A 15,038-nucleotide genomic window follows, 5' to 3' on the forward strand; every position below is an offset into this window, starting at 1 on the left:
CTATAAAATAATAAAAATGTCATTAATTTACCACGGATCTTGGATGCAGTGGTTGTAAAGTTACATTAATAAACAGAATATTTTTTACAACAAAAAGCATTGTTACGTGGGAACGTATAAATAACACACATAAATTTAAGAGCAATTTTACTGTTAGCACACACATTATTATGGAATAGCCAATAAGTGTATAAAACATAGTATATAAAATTTTATGAAAATATACTGTGCACATCAAAAATTCAGCTTTTATCTAAGTGCAGAGAAAAGCCATTATTGTGTGCTTACTGTTTCATTGCTGTTCTTCCAGAAGATCACAATTTTATATTTGTTTCTAGTAATTTGAAGTTTGCAGCTTTTTTGTAGGAAGGGCCTTGCTTCCTCTACTTCTCGGTTGACTAAACCGTCCCTTTACCTTCCACACACGCAGGAAGAATTGATAATCCCTGCCACAGAAATGAGGGAAAAGTTGCTAATTTAATGCAAAGTTAAAAATAATGCCTAAGGGGTTGGCTGGCTTGCTCGGTGACTCTGGAAATAAGGGATAATAATCTAGCAGTCTATCTGTCATCGCTGGGGCTGTTCCATCATTGACTGTGATAACATGTGAATATGATGGATGCCAGAGTCTTGTGGCTCGTAACGTTTAACATTCATCAGCTCTCACTAAAGGGGCTTTATCATTTAAATATCTTTATTTAATATGCAACATCTACCTCATACATCATAATTTCAAAGCACTTAGAGAACCAACAGCCCTACAACACAGTGGAACAGACTTTAATTTTTTTTAATAACTTTTATGTTTTTTGCATGTTTGTGACTCACAATGCATAAATAAGTGCCTAATCATGTCACTGAATGAAAATGAAGATTTGGCTGTTGCAAGAAGAATTTTTTCCTTCTACTAATTTTAAAGTAGTGATTAATTTTTACTGTATTTTTAACATACACAAAAACACAGAAGACCCAAACTGTGCTTGAGAGAGCTTTCAGTTTCAGCAAAAGTCCCTGATCCTGCAAAGTTTTAGTTCCATTGACTTCTGTGGGCCTACTCCCATGAGTAAAGATTTACAGGATCATGTCCTAAGCACTTCCTTGAAATTACACAATTTAAAGTGAACAGCTTTGTATGAATATACAGCAGATGATACACAGACAATATTAAAGGATATTGTCCACCGTTTAGATTTCCAAAATTACCTTTTGAAAAGGAGGTAAAAAACACACCCTATCCCCGGAAGATGCGCCTTAACTAAAAACATACAAACAAATTAGCTCTGTGTGGCTAAGAAGCAAAAATATATATAAACATAGCTTGTGTGGGCGTATATATTTCCGGCTGCACATATGTGTGTGTGTGGGGATGTACTGGGTATGTGTATTTGTTTGTTAATAAGTATGTGCTTATATATATATATATATACATATATATATATCTACACACGTGTGTGTGTACCCCCAAACTTTAAAAATATTTTACAATTTGTACATGTAGATGTTCGTTTATGTGGCTATAGGCTATGTAGAATTTATTTTCCTTTAGGACTTGTTTGCACTAGGAAAAAGGGTGTTTTTTTTTTAATGTGATAACTAACACATTTTAAAATCATAATGTAAACAAGGTAAGTTGTGGTTTCACCATACGTTAGCTGATTGACGTGAAGCCTACTAGGATAAGCCCTAAAGAAAGGAAAAGGTTGGGACCTAAACAGGTTGAGTGTCCCTTTGAATATTAAGTTAATAAAAGCATTTCATATAAGTTTTACTAATACCTCATCCAAATATTGATATTATAAGCATCGCTGTGAAGAATATTTTTCATTGAAAAAAAATCAGACTAAAAAGGCATTCCAGTGTATATATTGAGAAATAATAGCTGTGGTATATTTTCCTATGAATTGAAAACCAGAGGTTATTACTGAATCATAAGTGGACTTTAATTCTTTTAGAAGAAAAGGTATTATTATTGTGTAAGCTTTCTCGTCTTACTATTTCTGCCCTTATCATGTAATTTCCCCTTTTCTCCTTGTCAATGTCAAAATATTGATATTCTTTCAGAAACTTTTTTTTCCTTTTCTTTAACAGAGAATATTTTCTGGTAAAAAATCAAAGAGAATGAATGACTAGAAAGATACTTCAAATGTGCATATTGATATATAGCAGGTTCTGTTGATTTTAATAGTAGAAAGATATTTCTCCTTCTTCTAAACCACACGTAACGATTGTTCTTCCAAGAATACTGCAGATGCCATGTTAACACTCCTTTAGAAAAGGCTTTAATGCAAATATTTGGAAAGAGAAACGGTGTCTGCTAAAGGCTGTTTTTCTTAGTACTGATTTTTGCTTTTATTTTGAGTGCAAATTGTGAAAGTCTAAACTAGCCCCTCAACAATGGAACAAGGAGCACTTGAAAAAAATTCATTCCTATCTGCCAGCAAAGCAGATTCCATTCTGATGGTACAGGACTATTATTAGATTATAGAACATCTTTGGGTATAATGGTTGGCCTTGTATTGTTAGTTTGCCTGTCTCTAAGTCACATTTCCTCTCTGTGTCACCTCATCAACAGATATATTATATAGGAAAGCTACACTACAAAAACAACTCAGTAGCATGGAGAATGTTACTCCATTATGAAAATGCAAAGCTAACTTGTAAGATGGATGGAAGATCTTAAGAAACTTTTAAAAATGCAGTTAGTACCTGAAACTCCTCAGCTGCATGTTCTGGTGGTAAACCCAGTGAATCGGTTTTGTGCTGTGTTTTCTTCCCGTGTAGATTTAAACATATTCCATGATCTGAAGAATCAAAAGGCTTCCTGAACAATTTGGCTGATGGGAATTAATTATAGAAATATAATGATATTCAAAAAATAATCAGATTAGACAGCACAGATGAACTGAGATTGAACAAATGAGGCACAACAGCCATCAAGTAATTGTATGTTTGGTCTTTAAGAACATTTCTAAGTTTCTAAACATTGTGCAGGAGAGAAAACTCATGATGTTTTCTTCTTATGTCTAAAATGCTCAGTACAGAACTAGGTCATTGAACAATAGACTGAACAGCAATCAGCACTCTACTTCTGCATAATGCATTAAGTATAACATGCAGAAACTGTTCGCGGAGCTGAAAGCTGGTATTTCATGTCTGTAAATTCAAGCTGACATGACATTTAATATTGTTTCATAGTAATGAACAACAAGGTTTCATTCATTCACAAGTACAACATAATACCAAGTTTAGTCTGAAGAAGTAACAACAAGGCAAGAGGGAAAACATGTTGTGTTCCTTCAAATGAGAACACTAAATTAATGATAACTACTGAACACTTAGCTACTGATATAGAGTACTACAGAGACTCACATTGTGAAGGAATATTGCACTGTCAATTGTAGTGCTTTTGCCCTGTAGTTCTTTGATTGAAGATTGGGTTAACACATAAAATGCCTCCCTTAGTTTTCATTTTACAGTTCCAGGTCCAGCTTTCCTGTGCAGGTCTCCAGCTCTCAAAGGCTTTGTGTTTTTCTAGGAGCAAGCACCGTCCTGTCTCTTTTTCAATTCCCATTGAGGTTCAGTTGAAATTCCTAGACAAAATAATAGTATCAATTCTATCATCTACTATTCCTTCTTTGAATACTTGTCTTTGAAAGCCTCTTGCATAAAATTCAGACTTGTGTTTTCTCAGGGGTACGAATGCAAACTTGGATCTTTTAGTGGAAAAAAAGTGCTTTTTCCATTAAATTAGCAGCATGTTTTAATAGGAACTTTTCTTTCAAGTTCTAAATTTTAGTGTCTCTCAAATGTCGATTGTTTTTTTTCCAGTTTAAGTCACAAAGTTTAGTGGAAAGACAAAGTGTGCAGCATAGATCAGCACTGCTTCCTGCCAAAAGTTTTCTGCGGTTGAATGTACCATCATTTATACATTATAAAGGTGCAGTTCAGCCTAATTTGGAAGCTTCTATGTATATTTTCACATTGAAACCTTAGGGCCTGATTTTCAGAAGTGCGGAACACTCATAATTCCAACTGACATTGATGAGAGCTCTGGGTGCTCAGAACCTATGAAAATGAAGCCCTCAACTTTATGTTCTAAACTATACTTTTAATTAAAACCTGCTCATTTAATTCACTCAGGAAAAGAAAAGACAAGAAAAGGCATATGTCTGTATATAAACATACACATAGACGTAGGACTAGGATATAGGGAGCATTAATAGTATCTCTTGTCTTTTCCAGGAAAGAACACGCTTTGAGAATTTAGGCCCACAATTAACAGGGAAACCCAGTGAAGATGGAAAACTGGGCCCAGGAGTCATTGACCTTACAAGGCCAGAAGATGCAGAGGGTGAGTTGCTGTTATGAATACACTGAACACTGCTTCCTTAATTCCCACAGTGTGACATGGAATGGACACATAGCTAAGTGCCTCCCAGTATCTTTAATGGGTGGTGTGCAGCTAAATTCCTGGGCACAAATTTAAAACATTTTGCACGTTTTTATCAGATAGTAACATATACATAGCAAAGGACAGGAAAAAAAATGAAACAAAAATGGTGATACCTTACAGTGTATACTCTGAGCCATCCTGAAACACCATTTAAGATATGTCTGCATTGCACACTACGCTTGGGCTTGTGGGACCCAGGTCTGTCGACTTGGTGTTTCCAGGACTGTGCTTGAGCGTCCACACTGCATTGTAAGCCTGGGTTTTCGACTGCTGAAACTGGATTTCACAGCTGTGCTAATGTATCCGGACTGTATTATAGGTTGTTTATTAGCTTCTTCCTTCAATTACCATTTGTTGCTTGTGGTTGGCCACCTAAGTTACATGGAATTGTTTTTGCTCTCTGAATCTTTCTGAACAGGAGAATAATGAATGGAGAATAATCCATAAATTAGTTACAGAAAGACAATTTAGATAAATAATCATTCATGCTAAAATTAATAAAGCTCTCAGGAATCACATGCATTTTCAAAAATACTCTATGATTGTCCATATATTCATAAATGGAGAATTTCTGTCTCAGAGGAAATACTGCTATTTTGACATTTGTGTTTCTCCTGAAGGGTGACAAGTTGCAATATCAAAACTATTCCTGGAACAAAAGTTCAGCAAAATTTTTATTCAGACGCAAAATATTTCAACAGTAGCCTACATCCATCTGGGCTGGGAGTGTCTCATGGAAGTTGAAGTTAAGATGACTCATCCAACATGATTCTCTGTGGGCTGGGATCCCTAGTCACACTGCATTTTCCTGATGATCTGCAGTCATGGGAGTCCCATGATGCACCTCATCCAGAGGGGAGCCACAGTGCATCATGGAAAATGTAATCCAGCCAGGATACCAAGTCCATAAGGGAGAATGGGGGCATGAAAAACTCAGACTACAAATCCCATGAGACATTGTGGTTGCTCTGACAGATAGTGATGAATGTCACACTGACATGAAATATTTTATTTAGATTTTCCCAATGGAAAATTGTTGGTTTTTTTTCAAAATCAGCATTTTCCTGCTAAAAATGTTGATTTTTCTGAAATCATATTTTTCAGTGAAAAATATTTCAACAGGGAATTCATAACCAGCTCTACTCATAAATAAATAAAATGACACCACTAATCATTGTGAACAAATCTTGTCATTTTGAATCCATGAAAATATTAATAAATCAATTTTTTGTTCTCTAGTCAAATAATTCCAGTCCTGTTTTTGACTAGATAACATCACTGCATTATAATTATAAATGTTTTACAATGTACTTTATGAAAACTGAATATTTTTTTCTAAAAAATTAAGAAATATAAATCTGATAGCTTGCCTCCTTATATCTGGAAGCAATAAATCTTAACCATTAATTCAAAACTCCATTTCATCCATTACATGTTCAAATTTCTTGAACAGCATCAAGTCAGTGCCTCCTAATTTCACTCTGTGTAAATGAGATGATGTACTGGAACTAGTTTTTCTGACAGGACTTCTCTCTAGTATTTCCCTGGTTTTATTCATTTCCCCATATCAACCTTCCTCTCCTTAGCGTGCTTAAGCTGGTGTCTTGAGACACATCCTCGTACTGACAGCCTATCCTGTTATTGGATAATACAAGAACGAAGTCTTTACATATGTAACTTCTGTGCCAGCTTAAGGACGTGTAACCCCTCCTCCATTTAGAGCTAGTGGGGCCGTTGTGACATGGTGTGTTGCCGTGTGGGGAATCTGAATTCATGAAAGGATTCAGGTTACCAGGCTTAGCACTAGCAGCAGATAGATGTCTCTGGAAAGGGGGTGCTGGATGAATCCTTCTGCTGTTCTGTAAAAAAAAGGAGCTGGCAGGAGTTCAAGAGTGAGCTGCTTATTTCCCCTTCTGGCTGTAGAGAAGGTTGAAGTTATAGCAGATATTGCAGTGCTGTGCATAAAAGACATTAAAATACCTCTCAAGTTTTGTCCCTTATCCTTGGCAAGTTATCTAAGGGATGACTCTCCCAGCATGGCATGTCTAAGAGTGGCTCATTGAAAATACTAAGGTTGAAATGCCAACAATTAAACTATGACCTCTGAAGTTCTGTACTGTACAACTAGCTTTGTTAGTCTCCAAGACTATTTACACTTCTTCCTAATTATAAGTGAGGCTTGTACAGATCTTTCCAGTTTTTCAGCATGTCACAAAATTTTTATATGTGCCAATAGCAACCTGTGCTTACATGTGTGTCCACTTTAGATTTGAGTTGCTAAGGAACTCTACAAACCCATAGTTAATCCTTGGCCTTTTGTAAGGAGTGATATTTGTTCTTTTTTATTATGTTGCCAAGGTCACTATCTCAATGGAGTGTCACAATTTTGTAATAGCCAGAGTTAGCCTTTTAAGATCTGGCATGTTTAATAACTTCCTTTTGTATTGTCTTAGTTTTTCTCTTGTTCCTTTTTATCCCTTTCATTTTTGATTTGGTGATATATTTTGGGTTGCTATCGGTGTAGTCGGTACCATCTATACAATACTGGTAGTGCATACTGTGTATTATGTGGTATGGCCTACACACATAACAAGTAGTAATAAAATTACATATTAAGGGGCAAATCTTGACCCCTCTCCTCTATGGAGAGGCAACTGAAGCTCCCTGACCCACGCTGATTTTGTGCGCAGAGATACTTTTTCCCTGATGCTAACTAAATCCAAAGGCCAAGAAAGGAAGGTCTGTACAGGGTCTCCCTGAATTCAGAAAGGTGCTTTCAGATAACATTACAGGGACAACCATGAACTCTGAAAATTCCAGTACCTCACAGTCTCTGCATGGGGATACAGAGGGACTATGACTCCTGCCCCCTCTGTCGAGCAGGGAGAAGCAGTTGTGTATCTCATCTAACTCCCCTGCTGATTGGCCTGTCCTTCCTTAGGATTGATGAGATTGGCACAGAGTGTGCAGGAATGGAAAACTAACCTAACATTCCTTCAGGACTGGCTTTAAAGCAGTTCCAGCTCCAGTTCCAACACAAAGTCAATTGGACTATTCCAATGCCAATGTTGCTAGTTAATTCCCATTTAAACCAAGGAGATTATCCATGCTAATTATGGTACTGTATGCAAATAATCCTTAATGCGGAATACAGAGTCAGAGCAACAAAAGTTTTGAAAAACTACTACTTTGCTTATGCATAAACTGCTTTGTACAGATAATTGCTTAGCCATTAAAGCAAACACAAAAGCCTGCAGAAATGTGCTTTTAGGGCTAAATTTTCAAAAGTCAGTGCCTAAGTGATGCCTGCAAAATTGCACTGCAATTTTATTGCATGCATATTCCACAGCTGTATATACGAATGGGTACTTGGATGCACAGCTACCCATTTGTAATGTACAAAAGCCCATTTGAGAATGCAGGAAGTGCATGTGTGAGTTTTGCCGACACATTTTGGGTGCCCAAGTTTGGAAACTTGGGCCTTAAATTCCAGGTGTTTTCTTATCTGGAAGGTGATAAAAAGCATTGCTCGGACATGGCGGTGAAATGAGGGCAGACACTTGGATGAATTTTAAGTTGCAGGGCACAACTTTTATTAAATTTTAACACTAGGGAGGGGCAATACTCGCCCATCACCTATACTTTCCTATGCCAGGCATGTAAGTGGTTTCAGAGCAGGGATTACAGGGTTCCTACCAAATAAACTGGAACTCAGGGTAGGCTCTCTTCACCCACCCCCTGGGTACTCAGCTTGCTATGAGTCCTACCATCTCACCTTCTATAAGGAGGACAAAGGGTGCAGAAGGGTGGGGACTTCAAAGTCTCACCCTATCCCATGAGCCCAAGGCCCACCAACCCTGGTTGTCTTCTGTCCTTTTAATTGCACTGGAAATGGGTTACAAGTCGCGACAGATTAAAAGCCGAGCCAAGTACCTCAGTTAGGTCCTGAGCACATTCATACTTAACCTACTGTGGCTTGAAGGTGCTGTGAGGAAGGTGAAAAACTCCCTGGTCCTCTACTTATTTTCTACATGGGAGAAAAAAGTCCTTCTTCATCTCTAAGCAGGTGGTCGGATAGACCCGCAACACCCGTCAGGTTCAATTCCCATTCTAGCTCAGGATGGGTAGGGTGGGGCTGCTGGAACAGAGCTGAAAGAATCTCTACATGGCCCCTGCTCCAGCATGGGCGGCAGGTATAATAGGCCAGGGGAGACTCTGCCACCCCTAGTGCAGCCGCTGCTGCTGGCCCCCAGTCAGTGATGAGCTGCCAAAATCTTAGGAACCGGTTCCCTACCGGGTCTTCGGCGGCACGGCTCTGGCGGGAGAAGGACCCGCTGCCGAAGACCCGGTATAGAAACGCCCAGTGAGTACACCCCCCCATCCGACCCCCACCCATGTCCTGCCCCCGACTGCACCCCTCAGAAACCGCAACCCATAAACACCCCCCCGCTCCCTGTCCCCTGACCACTCCTTCCCGAGACCCCCAACCCTAACTGCCCCCCAGGACCCAACCCCCACCCAACTCGCCCTGCTCCCTGTCCCCTGACTGCCCCGACCCATCCACCACCACCCCGACAGACCCCCGGAACTCCCACGCAGCACCTACCCAATCCCCCCCTTCCCCATCCCCTGACCGCCCCCCAAGAACCTCTGCCCCATCCAACCCTCCCCCCACTCTCTGTCCCCGCCTTATCCAACCCCCCGGCCCCGGCCTCTTACCATGCTGCTTACCACCCCCCAGGGCCGGGGTGCCTGGAGCTGTGCCAGGGCCCGGGTCGGAGCCGCACCGCCGGGAGCTGGGCCGGGGCCGAGGCTGAGGCTGGGCCCCGGGGTCGGGGCTGGGCCGGAGCCGGGCAGCGTCGCGCAGCACCTAGAGCCCTCCTTGCGCCCCACCCCGCCCCAGCTCACCTGCAGGAAGCCGCTGCTTCCCGTGAACAGCTGATTCATGGGAAGCAGGAGAGGGGGAGTAGAAGCCGGGGGGAGCATCAGGGGAGGAGGCGGAGCGAGGTGAGCTGGGGCCAGGGTCGGGGCAGGGAGCTTTTGTTAAATTTAGAAGCCCTTTTAGAACCGGTTGTCCCAGGACAACCGGTTTTAAAAGGGCTTCTAAATTTAACAACCGGTTCCTGCGAACCGGTGGGAACCGGCTCCAGCTCACCACTGCCCCCGGTTGTGGGTTAGGCGGGGGAAATTTTTGCAGGTTCTGGGATGACTGAGGATGCAGTATGTGCTATTCAGCTTCCTAGGTTCATTCGTAATCTCCCGGACTCCAGGGAGATTACTGATGAACCCGGGATACTAACACATACTGCCTCCTCAGCTGCCCCAGAACCTGCATGGAACATACCAAAAGCTCAGGTTCTTCTTCCAGAAGAGAGAAGAAGAGAAGAGCTTTTGAATTTTTGCACGGCAGCTTTGGGTCTGTGGAGGGGAGGTGCGGCTGCAGGGGCTTCGGCCAGCCCGGGGCTACTCCGAGCGGTCGGGGTGTGTGTGTGTGTGTGTCAGGGCTCCGGCTGGCCGGGGATCAGGGCTCTGGCTGGCCTGGGGCTCCTGTGGCCTTGGGGGATGGGGGGCAGAGGGTCTTGGGGCTTTGGCCGCAGAGGAGGGCCGGGGGGTCTCGGGGCCCTAGCCGCGGAGGAGGGCCAGGGGGTCTCAGGGCTTTGGCCGTGGAGGGGGAAGAAGGGGCGGAGCCAGGGCTAGCCTCCCCGAAGTGGAGCTCCACCCACTGCCCATGTGCTCCAGGTTATATCCTGGAGCTGTGGAATGCTGACAATCAGTACTTCTCCTCCCCAGCTGGCCAATGGGTGCCAGAGACTCCAAGAGGGGGGGAGTAAGTACCTGGAGCCTCCTAGCGAGTGTTTCCCTCCCTTGCTGCTGAGGCTGTCCCCTTATGTTGCCAGCCCCATCAAGTTCCCCCACTCAATGTGGGGGTGGGTAGCATTTTGAAGACTGCATTAAAGAACTATATTTCATCACTTTACCAGTTTTTTTAATATTATATTTATTTTTAAATAATCAGTAGAAGTGAGCCTTTAATTATTTTATGGACTGGGATTATTGTTGATTAGTTTCACATTCAGAAAATGAGTAAAATCCTTACAAGCAGTTACTCACATCGACAGAATTTTAAAACTTTGAAGTTATCAAATGTCACTAGGTTTTTAAAATGCTGACTTTTTAATCACAGACCTTTTAAAGACAAATTTCTTAGCCAAGAACTCCAAATATAGTCCCCTTGTGCTTCAAAACAATCATGTTTTAAGATCAAGGAAAAACGTTTATTATAGGAAACACCAGAACACCTTTATCCATAGTGCTCTGCTCTGTGCCAGTGTAATAATATCAGACAATGATTTCTCTCTACTGATTATACCTGTAGCAATATACAGTGCTTCCAGTATGGCATCAACCTGGCATGTAAACGCCAAGAGTCATATTTTCTTTTAATTCTAGGAGTGCCTGCAATACTTGGTTCATTGACCAGAAACTCAAGAAGTTATAAGTTAAAATTTGCAACCATTGTAACGGTTTTGCCCTCTTCTGGCTGAAGGCCTGGCTGATGGCTATAAAAGTTAGCACTATCAACAGCTAATGAAGTGATAGAGCTATTGCTTTATGTATTGTCTACATTGAAATGAGAACTGTGTTTGAAAATGATGTTCGTACAGGATTCAAACATGGTGTTGCCAACTTTTGAATTATTTGGTTTCTTTAAAGCTCCTGGAATCATATTATTATCTGTAAATTCTAGCTTTCATTTTAAAAAAAAAGATAAAAAGGGAAGTTTCTAGCCCTCATAGTTGGTAGGAAAATCTTTAAAAAGTGATTTGAGTGCCACCTAAAGGCTCAAAAATCAGAAGAAAAATTAAATGAACCATTTTAAAATTAAAATCTCATGATTTCTAACCCAGAAGCATGTTTTGGGGGCCTGACTCATGATTTTTGAACAATGGGGATTAGCAGTACTGAATTACAACTAGCCAATATGGACAGGACCAAACCCTGTTTGAGCCTAGACAAAGCTGACAGCTATTTTGAGTATGGCTCTAACACAGTTTTCCCCCCACCCACAACAGCTGGACAAACTGTGTTAGAATATGAGTCAGCAGCTGCCATATTTGAACCCTGTTTTAACATGTAACAAACAATCAATTTGCAAGCTCCTAGAGAGTAATAGGGTAATAAGTAATAGCCAACATGCATGTGTCACAAACAAGTTATGCCAAACCAACCTAATTTCTTCCCTGAACAGGTTCACTGGCCTAATGGATATGGGGGAACCAGTTGATGTGATGTATCTTGATTTTAGTAAAGCTTTTGACACAGTCCCACATGATATTTTCATAAGCAAACTAAGGAAATATGGTCTAGATGAAATTACTATAAGGTGGGTGCATAAATGTTGAAAGACCATACTCAACAGAGCTCTTATCAGTTGTTCACTGTCAGACTGGGAGGATGTATCTAGTGGGGAGCCGCAGGGGTCTGTTCTAGGTCCGGTACTTTTCAGCATTTTCATTAATTACATAGATAATGGAGTGGGGAGTATACTTATACTGAACTGGAAGCAACATAAAATCTGCCTACAGCAAAAATCAAAATCTGTAATACTGTTGTCCTCACGGCTCTATGGGTGCAAAACATGGACCCTATTATCAATGGCACATTTAAAAGCTTGACAGTTTCCATTTGCGACACCTACAACGGTTGCTGGGCATCAAATGGCAGGACTGGGTTTACAATACGGAAGTTCGGTCAGCATCGAGATTCATTTGATCTGCACCCAATTGAGATGGACTGGCCATGTAATTCGTATGCCTGAGACCCGTTTATCAAAACAAGTCTTCTATTCTGAATTAAGCTCTGGCAATCGTAAGCGTGGAGGACAGATGAAATGCTTCAAAGGCACCATGAATCAAAATCTGCTAAAAACTAACATTTCTGACCTTTGAGCAGCTGGTGAGTGATCATATTGCATGGCCCTGCACCATAAGGGAATCATGAGAAGAATCGTGTTGAGCAGCTGGAGGCACAGCGCCAGACACAGAAACAATGTGCAGCTCTATCAACACAGCTAGGCAAATGGCTCTGTGGCTAGTGCAGTAAAAGTTGTTCTCTACAAATTGGTCTATACAAACTGTGATTGTCAACATCATCCTTGACATCAAGGTGACTAGCATCATCAGCATCAACATGCTTATAAAATTTATGGACGACACCCAGCTGGGAGGGGTTGCTAGCACTTTGGAGGGCACAAAAAATGACCTTGACAAATTGGAGATTTGGTCTGAAATCAACAAGATGAAATTCAATAGACACAAGTGCAAAGTACTTCACTTAGGAAGAAAAAATACAAAATGGGGAATAACTAACTAGGGACTAGTATTGTGAAAAAAGATCTGGGCTTTATAGTGTATCACAAATGCCATATGAGCCAACAGTGTGATGTCATTGCAAAAAAGGCTAATATTCTGGAGCGTATTAACAGGAGTGTCGTATGTAACACAAGAGAGATAATTGTCCTGCTCTGCAAAGAACTGGTAAGGCCGCTGCTGGAATACCATGTCCAATTCTGGGGTGCTACTCTTTAGGAAAAGTATGGATAAATTGGAGAGAATCCAAAGGAGAGCAACAAAATAACAGTCTTCAAATCTGTTATAAAGAGGACCGTGATCAATTGTTCTCCATGTCCACTGAAGGTAAAACAGGAATTAATGGGCGTAATCTGCAGCAAGAGAGATTTAGGCTAATATTAGGAAAAATGTTCTAGCTATAATGATAGTTAAGTACTGAAATAATCTTCCAAAGGACACTGTGGAATCCCCATTATTGGAGGTGTTTAAGAACAGGTTAGACAAATGCCTATCAGGGATGGTCTAGGTATACTTGGGCCTGCCTCACTGCATGAGTTGGATTAGATGACCTCTCAAGGTCCCGTCCAGCTCTACTTTTCGATGATTCTGTGTTTTTGTAAAAATCAGTTCCCTACTCTGAATACAGGTTGTTAGGTTTTGAGAATCTTCTCTTGGCTCAAGTCCTAAAGGAGACATTCCTCATGTAGGTGCCCAATTTGTCATTTGAAGTATGAGTCTTGTGCCTCTTATCAATGTTTTGGTATACGTACCTGCTATGTACGCCAAGTATACTCATTACTGGAACAGCTCCTTCTATTTGCAGGCTTGTGGTCAAGTGCTTTGTTAATGTGCAGAAAATACACTAGGGTCTTGCCCTCTAGTGGATGGAGGCCTGCAGAAAAGATATAAGTACTTCTATCAACAGGGAATGGTTCTACTTTAGCTCAGGTAGAAAAATTGTTCCTTTTGATTTTGAAGGCCATTCTTTCAAGTCCCATTGGAGACGTGATCCTCATTCATGCAAAAGAATTCCTTCTGTTAAAGGGAGTGTAGTTTTTGTGATTCGAGTATGGACTCAGAGTAACAATTTATGGATTGTGTTCTCGTTTCTGCCACTGACTCATTGTCTGATGTTGAACAGGTGATGTAATGTCTCTGGGTCTTGTTTTCATCTGTGAAATGAGAATAATTATACATAAAAGCCCCATAGCAGTACTGTGAAGCTAAATTACTTAATATTTTGATGACTTTTGAATGAAGAGTGCTATATTGGTGCAAAGAACAATTATGAAAACTGTCACATCCTGTATCTATTTGTACCGTATAATCAGGGATGTGAGAGTTACATGCGTGGCCTCAAAATTTGCCAGTTGGTGCAGCTTGTGCAAAACCTTCCTCCTCACCGCAGAAATCCTTTTTTTGTGACAACTTTGCTGATCCTGGGCAGTTTGTGTTTGTCTGACTCTTCTTCTTTACAAGGAATTCTAGCTGTGCTCAGTGAACATGCTCTATAGCCTTGAGAAGGAGCATGCTCCTTTCTAATTTCCTCAATAGAATGTGTCTTCCAATTTTTAAAGAATGCCTGTTTGCCTCTAACTGCCTTCTTTACTCTGTTGTTCAGCCATGGTGGCATGTTTTTGGTCTGCTTTTTGGTCTGATTAGAGCCCCTTCTTCCTCTTTCCCCACACTCTCACTCCCCAGTCCCCAGTTTTTATTGAATCCTGAATGGAAATTAGGAAGCAGCCTAAAATACATGGAAAAACAATCACTTGGGTTTTAAAATTATAGCATATGTTAAATATAATATACTTGTTTAAAAAGATCTACTTTCCTAAAAGGTCTTTCTGTGCCTCTTGTGCTGCCATAGAATATCCAGCTTCTAGTTTGCTGCAGAATTCATCACTGGAATACTGCTGAAACTAGAGAGCCTTGGTGCAGAATATAGCATGCCCTTCAGTACTCAGCTCTGTAAAAATAATAGTGGTCAAATAGATGTAGTTAAATAGATAGAACTGAAGAACAGATATGTTCTGGAAGACTGATTATATTATTGGAGAGAACATATTGTAGAGTATCGCATTATTCATGGAAACCTACTTTCTGTGATGAATGCAAATGTTCTTTGCATTAAGGCAAAGAAAAGTACCATTTTTATCTCATGACACAAGCATGCTGCAGCTAGACGCAGCAGGGTCTGTTCATTCTGTCTGGAATTTTCAAAGGGGCCTAAAGGA

General features: G+C 40.8%; 1 protein-coding gene across 6 annotated transcripts in view; it reads left to right on the forward strand.

The window, feature by feature from the left end:
• SOX6 (SRY-box transcription factor 6) overlaps positions 1-15,038 on the forward strand; it is a 457,096-nt gene that overhangs the window by 408,774 nt on the left and 33,284 nt on the right. For all 6 annotated transcript variants that reach the window (XM_024202164.3, XM_024202167.3, XM_024202166.3 and 3 more), the window contains one exon: positions 4,243-4,351. In XM_024202164.3, coding sequence (XP_024057932.1) covers positions 4,243-4,351 — 109 coding nt within the window. The remainder of the gene's footprint in view (positions 1-4,242; positions 4,352-15,038) is intronic.

Source organism: Terrapene carolina, unplaced genomic scaffold, assembly GCF_002925995.2.
Source record: "Terrapene carolina triunguis isolate 2854851 unplaced genomic scaffold, T_m_triunguis-2.0 Scaffold96, whole genome shotgun sequence".
Lineage (NCBI taxonomy): Eukaryota > Metazoa > Chordata > Testudines > Emydidae > Terrapene > Terrapene triunguis.